Consider the following 17,210-nt stretch of genomic DNA (forward strand, 5'->3'; position numbering starts at 1 on the left):
CTCAGCAGTTCTACATGGAGGAGGTTTTCAGTTCAGCTCCAGCAAGATTTCTCAGTGACCTTGCAGCCCTTGCCTGTGGAGTCTTAAGCAGTAGGGTCTTATCATCTATTCCTGGTGGGAAACTAAGAGCCTTGGCAGTGGTCTGTAAGGTTTTGGGGGCATCAGGGACCTCTCTGGCCAACAATACGCTGGAAGGTATCCCATCCCTGGGCACTGAAAATTTTCTAGTAACACATGGGTGCATCCCAGAATTTGTTCTTCTACTTAGATATATACAATTGCCATCCCCATAAGTCCTTCCTTCTCCCCCACCCCCAGATAGCCCCTTTGCTAGCTTAGTGGCCACTGCTACTGAGTTTTATTCTAACTCACCTACAAGTCCAAACATTTGTAGCTAGGATCCACATATGAGAGAGTACATGTGGTGCTTGGCTTTCTGGGCCTGGGTATCTCACTAAGGAAAAACCTCTCCAGGTCCATCTACTTCCCTGGAAATTCCATAATTTCATTTGTCTTTACTGCTGAATAGAACTCCATTGTATAAATGTACCACATCTTTATTATCTAGGCATTACTTTAGAAACTAAGTAAACTGGTTCCATTTCCTACCTATTGTGAATAGGACAGCAATAAACATGGCTGTGCAAGTATCTCTAAGGTAGTGAGACGAGTCCTTAGGATATATGCCTAAGAGTGGTATAGCTGGACCATATGATAAATCTATTTTTAGCTGTCTTGTGAACCTCCACACTGATGTCCACAATGGCTGTACCATATTACATTCCCACCAACAGTATAGAAGGCTTCCTCTTTTCCTGCATCCTCACCAGGATTTATTGTCATTTGTTTTCTTGATGATAGCCATTCTGACAGGTGTGAGATGGAATCTTAGTTTTAAGTTACATTTCCCTGATGGCTAAGAATGTGTAACATATTTTAGATGCTTATAGGCCATTTTCATTTCTTCTTTTGAGAACTGTCTACTTAGTTCCATAGCCCATTTTTTAAGTTGGGTTGATTTCTTATTATTTAGTTTTCTGAGTTCTTTGTATATATCCTGGATATTAGTCCTCTGTCAGATGTATAGCTGGCAGATATTTTCTCCCATTCTATAGGTTGTCTTTTTGCTCTATTCACTGTGTCCTTTGCTGTACAAAAGCTTTGTCATTCATGAAGTCCCAGTGGTTGATGAGTGGTTTTATTTCCTAAGCAACTGAGGTCATATTCAGAAAGTCATTGCCTATGCCAAGATGTTACAGGGTTTCCCCTACTTTTTCCTGTAGGAGTTTCAGTGTTTCAGGTTTGATACTAAGGTTTTTGACCCATTTGAACTTGATTCTTATGCATGGAGGAGATAAGGATCATTTTCATCCTTCTGCATATAGAAATGTCTAGTTTTCCCAGCTTCATTTGTTGAAGAGGCTGTCTTTTTTCCAATGAATATTTTTGGCATTTTTGTTGAAAATCGATGGGTATAGCTACCTGGACTTATATCTAGGCTGTTCCATTGATTGATATGTCTGTTTTTGTTCCAGTACCATGCTGTTTTTGTTACTTAGGCTCTGTAATATAGGCTAAAAGCAGGTATGGTGATATCATTAGCCTTATTTTTGTTGCTCAAATTGTTTTGGCTATTCGAGGTTGTTTTTGTGCTTCCAAATGAAGTTTAAGATTGTTTTTTTCTATTTCTATTTATTTGGTTTTTTTTTTTTTTTTTTTTTTTTGGTTCTTCAAGGTAGGGTCTTACTCTAGCTCAGGATGACCTGGAATTCACTATGTAGTCTCAGGGTAGCCTCGAATTCACAGTAATCCTCCTACCTCTGCCTCCCAAGTGCTGGGATTAAAGGCGTGCGCTACCACACCCAGCTCTGCTCTAATCTTTATTATTTCTTCCCATCTACTGATTTTCAGTTGCCTTGTTCTTCTTTCTCCATTCTTCTTTTCTTCATTGTGTTCCAAAGGTTTTGGTATGTTGTGTTCTCTTTATCATTTGATTCTATGAATTCTTTATTTCCTTCTTGATACTTCTTCATACTTCTTGATACTTCATTGATCCATTCATCATGTAGTAGTGTACTGTTTACTTTCCATGATTTTGTGTATGCTTTGTAGTTTGTATTGCTGTTGATTTGTAGTTTAATCCCATTGAGATCTGATAGAGTGCAAGGAATTATTTCCATTTTCCTGTATTTGTTAAGGTTTGCTTTGTGTTTTAACAGGTTTGGCAGGACAGGGAGTCAGATTGAAAAAAAAAAAAAAAGAATTGGTTGGTAAGTGTCTGGAATATATCCGAGTTATGTTCTAGTATCAGTGTAAATAAAGGCCAAGTTGATGTGCTGTGAACCAGCAACATGACCAAAAGGAAGCAGAGACTTACTCTGAGCAAAAGGTTGCATCATTGAAGTATCTTATTTACCTGCAAGGTGCCTTGCATAGATCATAGTAGGAAGCCAAAGATGGAATTACTCAGCAAGATAGGATGTCCATAGTAGTGGCTTTTGCCTCTATGGCCTTTAAGTACTTAATTCTGGGAAATATTGACAGTTGTCTTATAGAAAATTGTCTTACAGAATATGAATGATGCCCTTTTATATATATGAGGCAACTGAGGTATATATGAGGTGTTTTATATATGTCTGTAACATGTTCAGAATAGCCCAGGCTCCATCAACCACATCTGATACTTTCACGACCAAGTAAGGAAGGCCAGTCTAGACACAGAGAGGATGCTTTCCAGTATGTAGTCTGAGAAGTGACTATATGTCCTTGATGCCCCTCCCCCTACCGCCCCAGTCTAGGAAGCTGGAATTTGAGGGGATGAGAGCAAGCTGGTGTTTGTTTCATTTCTCTCCTTAGTTTGATGAGAATGAGCCCTGGCTTAGTTACAATTATGAAATACAGGTGTGTTTTAAAAAAATACTTTATTTATTATTTGAGAGGAAAAAAGGAAGGAAGCAAGCAAGCAAGGAATGAAGGAAAAGAAAGAGTGAGTGAGTATGAAGCCAAGTAGGGTGGCATACTCCTTTAATCCTAGCACTTAGGAGGCAGAGGATTGCTGTGAATTTGAGGTCAGCCTGGAACTACAGAGTGAGTACCAGATCAGCCTGGGCTAGAGTGAGATCCACATCAAAATAAATAAATAAATAAATAAAATAAATTATAGGCATACCAGGACCTTTTGCCACTGCAAACAAACTTCAGATGCATTTGCCTTTATGTGGGTTGTTAGTAATCAGCCTTGGGCCATCAGGCTTCAAAAACAAGTGCCTTTAACAGTTGAGCCATCTCTCCAGCCTGAGATATGGTTTGTATGCATCACAGCTTAAGAAAGTGAAGAAAGATTATCTCTGAGAGTGAAAAAATATAGGTTGGTGGTCTAGAGATTTGGCTAAGTGGCAGAGTACTTGAATAGAATGCACTAGACTTTAGGTTCAGTCCTCAGTGTGTGTGTGTGTGTGTGTGTGTGTGTGTGTGTGTGTGTGTGTATCATCCATGATCTATCTATCTTTCTATCCATCCATCCGTCCATCTCTATCATGTATATCTGCCTATCATCTATCTATCTGTCTGTCATCTATCATCTATCTACTCTGTTTTGAAGATACCATGGAGAGGCTTATCCTTTCTGCAGATCCCTAGATTTCAGGTGACTTCTGTGTATACTCTTATCACTCCTATTAATCCCACAATTGAGTGAGCTTTTGTTACGGAGGAAGGGTCACTTAGCAGATGAATGTGGACAGATAGATTGGGGTCATATAGGGGAACACCTGGACCTCTATAGTGAAAATTTCAAGATTTATATGAAATTTAGTAGACAGTGTCAGTAGCTTCTTGACAAACAGCCTCTTAGCAGCTGTTTCTGGATGGTGTGCTAGGGTAAGAAATGGAGGTCATGGGGAAATGAAGAGGAGCTTGCATCAACTCCCCAGTGTAAGCCAGTGTAATGGTGGAATTTATAATCTCAGGATATTGAGAGAGAGAGACAGGAGGATCAAAGTTCAAGAAGTTCATCTTTGGCTATGTAGCAAATTTAAGATAAAGCCTGGGATTCTTTTTTTTTATATAGTAAGTTTACATTGTTTTTTTTTTTTTCCTTTCACAATTTTTGTTAACATTTCCCATGATTATAAACCTGGGATTCTTGCAAACCTGTCTCAACACAAACAAACAAGAAACAAAATGAAGCAAACTCCTAAGAGGAGTGTATAATGAAAACATGCCCTACCCCTTGGTATCCCATGTGCTGTGCTTCTCGTGGTACATAAATGAGTCTCAGAGATATTTACAAAAAGTGAAACACCAAATCAAGTTCATAAGACAGGAATATGCCCTTTGCCTCGGTTTGCAGGAGAAAAGGTAGGTGTTGAGTGTGCAGGCAGGGAAGAAACGGCTCTGGTGCGTGGACCCACATACATTTGCACTGTTATTCTTCCACCCGGTTAGACTGCAGACTGCTGCACATGTGGCCCAGGATTGCTGTGTCAGAAGCAGGACAGTAACTGTTCATGTGACCACACAAATCCTTAAGTCTTGCAGAAAGAATGCTCTGCAAGGCTTATCTGTTGTCAGAGCTTAATCACCATTTCCCTGCCAACACAGAGCTATACCTATATCTCATGACAGTTCTATGGGTTTGAACATAGTTGCCTGGAATTTGTTCTCTACAGCGACTCCTCTGTGTCACATTCACTCAGAGCTAAATATTACACCCAGCTCTACCTTCACACCCTTCTTAACACTTGGTAACTCATAATATTCCTAAAGGATAAAATGTTCTTAAAAGGTTTAGGAGATTTGGAGGTTAAAGCGACAGTTCTGCGTAAGGGTGCGTGCTGTGTAAGCATGAGGGCTTGAGCCTGAATCGCCCTGTTTGAGTTTTAGTTCCCACATAAACAGCTGGGTGTAACCACGTAGGCTTGTAACCTCAGTCCTGTGGGGTACAGAGACTGGAGAATCGCTGTGGCTTGTGAAAATGGCATCTCTGGGTTTAGAGAGACTCCCTCTCAAGAAATATGCATATAGTGATAGAAAAAGATACCCAACATTCTCTTCTGACCTCACAGGTACACAAGCATACACCATACCATACACACTATACACACCCAAAAGACAAAGTTCAGAGCCTTAAAGCTTATTAGAAAAGGCTAGTTTACATGTATTAGAAAATAAAGAATGAGCTCAAAAGAGAATTTATATAAATAAAATAAAATTTATATAAATAAAAAAACCTGAAGATAGCTATTTTTATGTGTTGATTGATTTCTTGGATATTTTCTACCACTTTTGGCTTAAGACAACTAATGAAGACAGAATATGAAACCCTACACAATGCATACAGCATTTTAATTCCTATGTGTTAGGTTGTTATCTTGAAACCAGGAAGGAAACAACTTTAATTCTACCATTAGGTGTTTTGATTTTGTTTATTCATACAGCAGAAACTAGCCTCTTCTGCACTAACATGCTTGGGATAGGTTTTCTGTGTCTTGATTCCTTGTTTTGTCCAGCTGGAATTCATAAACAGCTTCACTCCAGTTTGCCTAATCTGAAGAACACAAACATTGTGCACCTGTACCTGTATTTCTGCACAGCACACTGTGGTGCTTCCACCCTTTTCTTCTTGGATCCCTTTGTACTCTAAAACTGAGTCATTTCTTGTTTGTATTCTCTCATTGTATTCTATCACAGATAGCCTTCTTTTTATTTTCCTTATTCAGCAAAGGTTGGCTGTGCATTTAACCTCCTGCCCTGTTCCAGGAGGCCCTGTGCAAGTGCTGGCATGAGCCCAGCCTCCCATGACTATGATGATGGTCTCCGCTATAGGAACATCATCTCCAGGCAGGGCATGCCTTGAAGCTCTGGACCTCTTTGAATTCTTCTGATTAAGCATACCCTAAATGCACATTTTATTGGAAAAACACTTAGAAATCTTCCTGTATTCCCAAGAGCTACTTATTAAATTTAAAGTCATAGCTTTTATAAAATAAGAACCATCATGTTTTAATATTTGTTATTTTAGATAGTGGTGTGCATTTTAGAAATATAACTATTAAAAAATTCCTATATGATGATCTTAACATATCTGGAAGACCAACTCACTTCCTCATTGGGGACCTTCTTTCTGAAATCAGTGTTTCAGAGTACTGGGAATCTGATGTTGCTTTCTGTATGAAGGTTCATCTGCCTGGATTCTGAGAGACAAGAAGGTGTGCCTGAACCTGGCAAGTTATTACCCATTGCACCTGCACCATCCCCTCTTTTCTTCATCAAAGCCAATCTCTGCCATGTCCCTTATCGTCCTCTTTAGATCACTCTAGTAGGTCTGGGGAGAAGTGAGTTGCCATCAAATGCTCATGAGGTACTGGTCACCCAGAGCATTTTTGTTGTTTAAAGACTAGGTCTTCTGGACCTTTACATGTCTAGAGAGAATTTCCTTTCTCTTTAATTTACATGGAAGGCATCGCTCCAGAATGACAGTCCTGGTGTATCTAGCTTGTGGTTATAGAAGCAGCTGTGCTTTATAGAAAGCATCAGTGGGAAAAGATGCATATGTTGGAGTGTGTGGATTGGCAATGGTTTCACTTTTTTCCTCTTTTGTTATTTTTCTCCTGGTGTTAATTCCAGCTCAACTATGATATCTACAGGCAAGCTTCTTGATTGCGCTGAGCTTCAGTTTTTCCAAATGCAAAATAGATGTAATAGTAGTGTCTGACTCACAGATTTGCTGTGGTGCAGAGAGGCAGCATGCTTATGAAGCATTTGGCTTAGTGCCCAGCCCGTAGTTGTGTTTACTGTGACTATAGCTTACCATATTTCTATTATTATATGTAGTTATTTTGGGCACTGAAGTCTCATTTTGTTTGAAAGTATGACCTAGTATTCCACAGTCTAGTCTTGATTTCCTTAATATTACATCCCACTTTCTGTTTTAATCACATATTCCTGGCTATTCCTCAAACCGTAATGTTAGTAACAATGACTGAAGAATGGCAAAACTAGAAGCAAGATGTAAATTTGAGGTCATCATCATGTGTCTGGTGATCCCAAAAGATCAATTGGGCACCTTGTGTTTTATTTTCATATTGTTGTGTTCATTTATATAAAGTCTACCATTTATAAAGGAGATTGCCATACCAATAAGCTATTAGAACAACTTCATGACAATGTAGTGTCACTTTCATTCTTAGAAGCTTAAGACAGTTCTTATAGCTATGCAGTTCCTCTATATTTTCTACTCTCATCCTGGAAGTGAAAGTCTGGTATTCATAGAGAAGGCAAATGTAGGTGGTTAAAACTGCACAAATGCAACATCTGGGTCCTTGGTTGTGGTGAGTTGGAAGACTGATTATTTTTTTCTCTGCCCTTGTCGATAGTGTATTTGGAGGAGAGTACTGTGTATATGTATTATGTGAACTCTTTGGAGGAGGTGCCAACTAGCACTTACTCCCTCACAGGTAGAACACCAACAAGAGACTAAAAGATGAATCTGTCGGGCTGGAGAGATGATTAGTGATTAAGATACATGCCTGTGAAGCTTAAGGATCCAGGTTCGAATCTACAGGTCCCATACAAGCCAGATACACATGGTAGCACATGCACCTGGAGTTTGTTTGCAATGGCTAGAGACCCTGGCATGCCCATTTTCTCTCACCCTCTCTCTGTTTCAAATAAATTAATTAATTAAATAAATAAAAAGATGAGTCTGTCAAAGTTCAGCTGGCAAACCAGTAAGGTCACTGGACTTTCTTACAGAGCATGGTTGAGGGCTACTGACAGAAGCAACCAAACATCAAAGCATGTCCCTCCAGAATGGACAGCGACCTCCTTATAGTTGGGCAGAGGGACCCTGAATACCCAGAATGGACAGTGACCTTCTTATACTTATACAGACGGATCCTGAACACCCAGCATGGACAGTGATCTCCTTGTACAGACGGATCCTGAATAGCCAGCATGGACAGTGACCTCCTTATAGTTGTACAGAGGGATCCTGAATACCCAGAATGGATGGTGACTTTCTTATAGTTGGACAGGGGCACCCTGAATACCCAGAATGGACAGTGACCTTCTTATACTTGTACAGACAGATCCTGAACACCCAGCATGGACAGTGACCTCCTTATACTTGTACAGACGGATCCTGATAGCCAGCATGTACAGTGACCTCCTTATAGTTGTACAGAGGGATCCTGAATACCAAGAATGGACAGTGACCTCCTTATAGTTGTACAGAGGAATCCTGAACACCCAGCATGCACAGTGACCTTCTTATAGTTGTACAGAGGGATCATGAACACCCAGCATGGACAATGACCTCCTTATAGTTGTACAGAGGGATCCTGAACACCCAGCATGGACAGAGATGACCTTCTAGTTGTACAGAGGGATCCTGAACACCCAACATGGAAAGTGACCTCTTTCTAGTTGTACAGAGGGATCCTGAACACCCAGCATGGACAATGACCTCCTTCTAGTTGTACAGAAGGATCTTGAATACTCAGCATGGACAGCGACCTCCTTCTAGTTGTACAGAGGGATCCTGAACACTCAGCATGGACAGTGACCTCCTTCTAGTTGTACAGAGGGATCCTGAAGACCCAGCATGGACAGTGACCTTCTTGTAGTTGTACAGAGGGATCCTGAATACCCAGCATGGACAGCGACCTTTTTATAGTTGTACAGAGGGATCCTGAACACCCAGCATGGACAGTGATTTCACCATAGTTGCAAAGATAGATCTTGCACCCCAGCCTGGCCAGCGACTTACATACAGCTATACAGATGGATCCTGCTCCCCTAGCATGTACAGAAACCTTCCCATATTTGAACGGAGGATTTGCTCACCCAGCATAGACAGTGATCTTCCCGTAGCTGCACAGAGCGATCCTGGACACCCAGCATAGACAGTGACCGTGGGTCGTTCATTTTGAAAAAATCCAAGAGTATCCTCTGGTAGAGAAAGCAGGTAGTAAATTCTTATTTCACTTCCACAAACTCCTAGGAAAGGTCATTTTCAAGACTGGCAAACAACTGCAACTGCACTGGTCTGACTAATACACCTGCTTTGAAGAATGTAAGCAAGTTAGAATTTGCACCTGTCTTCAAGTGTTCTCTTGGCATTTGGAGAATGGCACCTTTCCACATTCTAAGTGGAGCCACTTTGTTCCTTCAGGATTTCAGAGTGCCCAAAGCCTAGCCTGTACAGTGGAATATTTATGACAGCATGAAAAATAGTCTTAGAAAATTATTGAGTGCCTACAATTTCAAGTTTCCACATTTCTTTTATTTAAAAGGACATTGCTCCCTCTTCAAGATTTATTATGATGAGTTATAGTTTTGAAGCCCAGGTAGTCTGTGAATGATACTCTTTTTCTCACTTTTCAGTTCTAGAATGCCCCATCTCTTCTTATGCTTCTAGCTACATCCCTCCTGTTGTAATAGATATTGAGGGCTCAAGAAGGAAATGATGTCTCTTCTTGCTTGAGAGGCTGTTGGTGTGCTTTGTAGAGATTTTTGCTTCTGTTTGAAGTTGCAAAGCTGAGGTCTTGCTGATTGTATTCAGTATTTCCTGGTTTGTATTTGATCCTTTATCAGATCTGTTCTTTCTTTTCATTTTGACCTATTTCAAAACATGAATTATTGGATGAGTTTTGAGTATCATTATCTGCTGCCATCTGTAAAGGGAGTTAGGGAAGTGTTTTGTAGGCATGGGTGTCTGTTTATGTTGTTCTTCAAAATCAGTTGGATTTTGTCTATTCTCCTTACCATGTGAAGTTTTGGCTGTTAGCCAAATTTCATGCCTTTGAAACTATACCTCTGTTTGTGCTCATAATGCAGTTGGTCCCCATTTTAGAGGTTTTCGACTCTATTGTGGTGCAAAGGCTACACACATTCAGTAGAAATAAGAAAATTTTGAATTTGGGTTTTTCTGTGGGCTTGTGATACTTCACTAAATCCCTTTACAGAAATACCTCTCCTGGGTTCTGGATCCTATAGTCTTCTAGATCTTCCACTTCACAGGCAGCATCTCTCCAGGTTCTGATGCCTTTACAGGGTTTTTCTGCTCCAAACCTGGGACTCAGTATGTGGGGAGATGGCTTTTCTCCTGCCCACCCTCTAAATGTGGCATGGTTTGGGAGTTGCCACATGATCGCTTACCACAAGCATCCCCATTGCTATGTCTGAGTTGGGATGCGCAGTGGGTCCATTAACTTCACTTTTGATTGATGATGGGTTGATTGGGACCTAATCTAAAGTCCAGGAGCACCAGCATTCAGAGCATAGAGAAGTAACATTAGCATTTATAAAATTACTGTCTTTGGATCAGACATAGCTATAATTTAGTCCAGAAAACTATTTCTATAAATGGGAAATCTATATTTTCAGCTTTATGAGAAATATATTCTGTAGAGCAACCTGAATGAACTCTGGCTACAGCATGAAAACAATTGTTGAAAACGTGTGAGTATGAGAGTGAATGTGGCTGTACCCTGTAAAAGTTTATCCCCCAGTAGGCAGCTGGCCAAATTTAGCCCATGAGCTGTAATTTTCTGAACCTCTGATATTTTAAGAATCACACTTGTAGCCAGTAAGAGTTTATCAAACTATACTTTACTGTTTTGACTGGATAACAGAACACTTAATTCGTTACTTTACGTCAAGAAAGACTTTCATAATTATCTTTGTATAAGTCAATCTTATCCTCCATAATTTTGACTCTTAAGCACATCCCTTTTGCTCAATGAAGTTACATAAAACTTTGCAGGCATAAATCCATTCCTTCCCCTACCATTCCCTGTCATATTTGATGGATTTGGACTAATTGCTTTCAATCCTTTTTCGTCAGTGTGTCCAATGTACATTGTCCCACTTAGGGACATATTTAACTTAGGTTAAATAGAGAAGTGTTTCTTTATCATTTGTTCTAAAGTTTAAGGATACATATGGACCCTGACAAGAACACAGGTATGTAACATATACAGTATATATTATATTCACCATGACAACTCTCCACTTGCTCTTATTTTTCTGTTTCAGATTAACTCCTTACCTGTTCTTAGAATTAAACCATGTATTCATTCAAACTGCTTTGAATGTTGTCTTCTCTGTCCTGAGGACTTGAATAATACTGTTTGTTATTTTCAAGGAGTTGTTGAAACCCAGGTCCTGAGGCCTTTTCTTGCTCCTCACAAACATTTTTTAAAAAATGAACTATGTTCTAAGCGCATGTTTTCAGTCTTTGATGTGCAGAAAAATCAAGTGGTAATTGTTTAAAAGTGTGTTGTCCTAGGACCCACGTCCCCGAGACATTGATTCAAAATGAATTTTTAAGGAATAACTTCTGAGAAACAGGACTTTTCTCCATGACTAAAAGCTTTTGAAGGGTTAATCCTAGAGTGAGGAGGTAATATAAATGTGGCTAAATTGTTCTTCATACTACTGTTAGTGATGAGTCGATATTAAGATATTTTCTAGCTATTTGCTATTAGAAATGGTTAGTATCCACATTCAAAATTACATTAGGATATAATATTGTTTTCTCACTAACATAACATTTCACAGTGTGAAGCTCCTGTTTTTGCCACCCTTGCCAGCACCTGTCACTGTCACCATTGTTGCATCTCTACCTTCTCTTTGCAGATCTCCTTTGACTTAGCTGAGTACACAGCCGATGTTGATGGGGTTGGCACCTTGAGACTTCTGGATGCAATTAAAACCTGTGGCCTTATCAACTCTGTGAAATTTTACCAAGCCTCAACAAGTGAACTTTATGGAAAAGTGCAGGAAATACCCCAGAAAGAGACCACCCCTTTCTATCCTCGGTCTCCCTATGGTAAGTTCATACATGCTCAGCTGAAAGCAGTGTTCTCTGTGGTGTGGGGGTGTTTCTGCTTTCATTCTGTACATGTCTTACAGCTGAAGTAATTTTGGGTAAAAGACTGACACAGAGATAGACTAGAGTGGTGATACTTGTGAAGCATACCTGGGTACACTGTTTCCATTGCCTCTGGGAGAAATTACCATTGCATTTCCAATCCCCGTTCATGCACACACATAATCTCAAACCTCAAGTATTCCTAACTGACATTTTCTCCATTCAAAAGAAATAAAAACGTGGGCTTTTTAACTTGTTCATGACTTTTGTGAGCTCAAACTTTTAATTAAAAAAAAGAAGCTATCTAGCACATTTGTAAAGAGAATGTTCATAAAGGACTTGCTGGATATAATCTTTTTTAAATATTCTATTTTTATTTATTTATTTGAGAGAGAAAGAGACAGGGAGGGATTCTGAGGGCGGGGGGGGAGGCGGGGAGGAACAGAGAGAGAGAGAATGGGCACACCAAGGTCTCCAGACACTATAAACACATGTACCTCTTTGTGCATCTGGCTAATGTGGCTCCTGAGGAATTGAACCTGGGTCTTTTGGCTTTTCAAGCAAGTGCCTTAATCACTAAGCAATCTCTCCAGCCCATAGATAGAATTTTGTTTTGTGTCTCTTTTTTTTTTTTCAAGGTAAGGTCTCACTCTAGCTCAGGCTGACCTGGAATTCACTATGTAGTCTCAGGGTGGCCTCCAACTCATGGTGATCTTTCTACCCCTGCCTCCTGAGTGCTAGGACTAAAGGTGTGCACCACCACTCCTGGCTTAGGTGGAATTTTAAAACAGCTTCAATGTTAAGGTCCCTAATGTTGGGGCTGGGGACATGGTTCAGTGGGCAATGTATACAAACACAAGAATCTGAGTTCAGATTACCAGCACTAAAAATTCAGGCATGTTGGCATGCATCTGTAATTCCAGCACTGGGATGGTAGAAAAAGGAAGACTCCTTTAGTTTGCTGGCTAGCTAGTCTAGCCAAATCAGTGAGTTCCAGGTTCAATGAAAAACTATCTCAAAACATAAGGTGAAACGTGATTAGGAATGATACCAGATATTAATATTTGGCCTCTATATGCAAATGCACACATGTACACACACACACACACGTACACCCATATAGAAAACTGATCCTCAATACTTTTCTAATTACCTAAATTTTAATATATATCTGGCCTAAGAAAGGTAAACTTGGTATATTGTACACAATATAGATGAATTGGTTAGATGGTGAAAACTGAGCTATGCATATTATGACAATAGGAAATGATCAGACATTTCCTGATGAACATGGTTAATTGGCATACATTTACTTTGACTTTTGATTAATTTTTCATGTTACTATATTACTTTATTGAAAAGCAATATATTTTATAGTAAACATTTGTCTTTAAAAAATTATTCCAACAGGAGCAGCCAAGCTCTATGCTTATTGGATTGTGGTGAACTTCCGGGAGGCTTATAATCTCTTCGCAGTGAATGGCATTCTCTTTAATCATGAGAGTCCCAGAAGAGGTCAGTAAATATATTATTTTAAAAAGCTATTTCTCACTTTAAAAACAACAAAGGGTTCTGTGTATATTCTGCAGTTGTTGTAATGACTGAAAACTTATACATCTATTTCTGTTACAAATGTCAGAAGTGGTAAATGATTAAATGGAAATGTGGCCTTAATTTATAATCAAGTCTGTATGTTTTTCTTGTCTTCTCTGACCAGAAACTCACTCTGTAATCCTAGGCTGACCTCCAACTCCTATCTCTGCCTCTCAAGTGCTGGGATTAGAGGCATGCACCATTATGTCTAGCTGTTGTTTCTTATTTCAACATGAAAACCTCAGTAGAATTGTACTAATTTATTAGTAGTCTTTAACCTAAGTATTAGGAGGTTTCCATATGAATGCAAACAAAAAGGGAATAAATTAATGGTGTTTTTTAGAAGTCACCTCGACTTACCTAAACTCATCCAATTGGTTTTTCTTTATGTTTTATTAAATACACCCTAGAAATAATTATTCTTCAAGTGTTTTATGTTTTTTTTTTTAAGATTATTTTGGTTTTTCAAAGTAGGGTATCACTCTATCCCAGGCTGACCTAGAATTCACTATGTAGCCTCAGGGTGGCCTTAAACTCACGGCACTTCTCTTACCTCTGCCTCCTGAGTGCTGGGATCAAAGGTGTGTACCACCATACCCAGTTTAGAATGTGTTTTAAAATAAATTTGAAATCAATTCTTAACTTCTTCTTTTTTCAAGTAAATCTTATTTGTTTGCCTTGGCCTGGTTATCACTGAAACTTAGCAACATAGTGGCTGTCTTGTTTCCCAACATTGGGTTTTATGTAAAAAAGCATATTTCCATCACTTTTTCTGATTTAGTAAAACATGAGAGAGCTTAACCAAGCATATGCACTCATTTTTTTTTGCAGTGATGATAGAACCTCAATGCATATGTATTTTTTCACAAAGTAAAAATTAAGTCTAAGACATTTTATTACATCTCACTGTCATGTAGTCTTGGAGTCTGAGAATATATGAGAAAAAACCCAATATTATAGCTATTTCTTGCCCAACAATAATATTTATAACTGTTTCAGTGAAACTTTATGTGACTGTATATTAACCTAATTAAACTAACACGTTATGAAGAAAGATTGAGGTGACAGGTTTATAAAGGTATCTTTAGTGTCAGTACATTTTTATTTTATAATTGCTTAGGTTAACAATTCCCAGGATGGGCTGTAAAAGCATAAGACGCCAGCCTGTCATCTCTGGTGCCAGAGTGGCAAGAAACATTTTTGCGATGAATTTGTGGATCTGAGTATTGCTGGTAAAGGGAAAAGGAAAAGGAAGACCTTAGTTATTTCTGTCTGAGGAAGCTTCTGATGCTTGCCCTGGGCACTCCTAGTGGGCCCAGTGAGTGGAACTCTGCCTCTCTTCACACCAAACTCCATGTACACATTGTTAGGTCAGGTAGTGTTCTGTCTTCAACTCCCTTGCCCCCATGGTAAACGCTAATTGTGACTGAGATTAGGAGAGGGGAAAAATATTCTTAGATTGTACAGTTGTCAATAATGCTGACCCCTTTCTGGTTCTTTTTAAAATAAATAATACACCTTCATTTAAAGAAAACTAAGGGAGTGTATAAGGAGAATGAAAACAATTCTTGTCCTCATATTAACTCTTTCATCCTGGAGTCAGTGTTAACATGCCTCCAGAAATGTCTTTGTCTTCAAACCTGCAAAGGGAGTTATCCTATGTATTGTTCTATAACTTGGGAGTCTGCTAAATATTTGTTGGTAACTTGACTTTGTATCCACACCATTTTATTTTGTATTATTATATAAATCCGTAATATTCTGTTTATTTCCAATCTGTGGGTATAATCATGTAATTAAAAAATATAGGTGCAATTGTGAAAATGATGTTAGTGTTAGCTTTGGTAAAACATCTGAAACCTATTATTTAAGGTACTTCTTAATCTTTAAAAATTGAAATTAAGTTAATCTGACTGTAGTGCTGTTTTAAAGATTAAACATTATTTTCTGAGACTAATTTTGTGCCAGATTGAGGCTGTTGTAGTGGGAGGACCAGGTTACATTCTGAAATCTTCAACACCCAAAGCAAAGCCCCCTTCTACTAGGCATCTCATGAATACTTTTAAATGACCATCTCCTGTGTCAGTAAAACTTAACTTATTTAAAGATGAGGTAGTCAAAATTAGAAAACCACAAATCTTACAGTAGAATATTAAATGAATGTTTTATTGATATCACACTTACACAGTAATTAATGATAACAAACTATTTGAACGAGTAATTCATTCTAACATACTTTGACAGATAGAATTCACTTTCAATAATCTTGGGTTTATAACTATAGCTTGAGATGACACTTTAAGTGACTTTATTTTCTTAAGTTCCTAAGCCTGACTATCATAGGAAAAAACAATTTTATTTCTTGATGGGACAGTGAAGAACCTCAATCTATTCCAAGGTACCATCACAAATCCATAATCATTAGAACCCAGGTTAATGTAGTGTGATGGAGACATAAACACTTCCTCTAATGAAAATAATAATTACTGTCCTTTGGATTACTCTGATAATATTTTATGATAATTTCTAATTTGAAAAAGTGTGAAATAGTTTTTCATTGTTAATTATGTACAAACTCAGTGTGTAAACATGACATGTTGGTACCATCATTAGCCTCCTCTCTATCCTCAGCCCTACAAAGGGACCCTCCTCATTAGGGATTAGTGGATTGTTGGGGGCAGATTATGGGGGGAGCCATCAATTATGAAGAAGAGGCAATGTCTCTGTGCATAATGTCCCAACTTGAGGCTCTAACAATCTTTCCGACCCCCTCTTCTGTGAATTTCCATGGGCCATGTTGGGTTCATTTTAGGTCTACTTCAGTGATCAGGTCTTGGGAGCCTCTGTGTCTCTGCATGTATGGTTTGGTGGGAGTTGAACAGCGTCTGTGTCTATCTCCTTCACCCTTGTGCTGGTACCAGGTTCACCAAGAAAGCAGCACTCTTGCTCATTTCCTCAGTTATTCTATGGTTTCAGCTGGGGCCCTGGTGAGGTATGATGGGCTGATTCTCTCCTCAGGTTCTATGTCCATCTGACCAAGAGAAGCAGAATCTCCAATGGAGAGTGAAGTCAGCACCAGATAAATGGGATAACCATTATTATTTTAGAGTGAATTTATTAGGTGTAGGCCCTCTTGTAGCCCAAGATTGGTGGGAGCTTGATCTTGGAGAGTGAACTCATTTTTCAGATATGATTCTGACTTCTTTCCCAGTTCCAGGTATAGGTTCCATTCCACTGATCAGATCTGTTATCCAATTCAAGAGCAATTGTTTACCCATCATGGCTGTGTGCCACTAGTGCACTTGGGTGAGCATCTCGTCAGGTTGTTTGCTGATGAGTAGCTTAGACCACAAGTTGCTTATACAGATTTTGGCCATTTTCTCCCAGTCACTCATGTAGCACCTTCTGGCAGTAGACAAGCTAACTGTCTGGGGACTATCTTCCAGATTCCAGGCAGGTCTGTCCATGTTCTGTGCCAACAGCATATGGTGTCTTTGGCAGTAGCGTCTTACCATTAACCTTTGATGGATCATCAAGTATGCTGACAGAAATCTGTCTTCTTTTGGGAAACCTTGTAAGTCTCTCTGATCACCAGCTCTTTTTGGATGTTAACCGCATCTTGGGACTGGGAGTTACAGGCAAGCACCTAGGGAAAAGAAGGAAGAAAAAGATAAGTAATATAACGGATAAAGAGAGAAGAGAGAGAGAGGACAAGATTAAGGTTAATCTTTATCATACC

General features: G+C 39.1%; 1 protein-coding gene across 2 annotated transcripts in view; it reads left to right on the plus strand.

Annotated features, from left to right (window-relative positions):
* Gmds (GDP-mannose 4,6-dehydratase) overlaps positions 1-17,210 on the plus strand; it is a 572,898-nt gene that overhangs the window by 214,154 nt on the left and 341,534 nt on the right. For both annotated transcript variants that reach the window (XM_045136339.1, XM_045136338.1), the window contains exons 5-6: positions 11,644-11,836; positions 13,289-13,393. In XM_045136339.1, coding sequence (XP_044992274.1) covers positions 11,644-11,836; positions 13,289-13,393 — 298 coding nt within the window. The remainder of the gene's footprint in view (positions 1-11,643; positions 11,837-13,288; positions 13,394-17,210) is intronic.

Source organism: Jaculus jaculus, chromosome 17 (assembly GCF_020740685.1).
Source record: "Jaculus jaculus isolate mJacJac1 chromosome 17, mJacJac1.mat.Y.cur, whole genome shotgun sequence".
NCBI classification, from domain to species: domain Eukaryota; kingdom Metazoa; phylum Chordata; class Mammalia; order Rodentia; family Dipodidae; genus Jaculus; species Jaculus jaculus.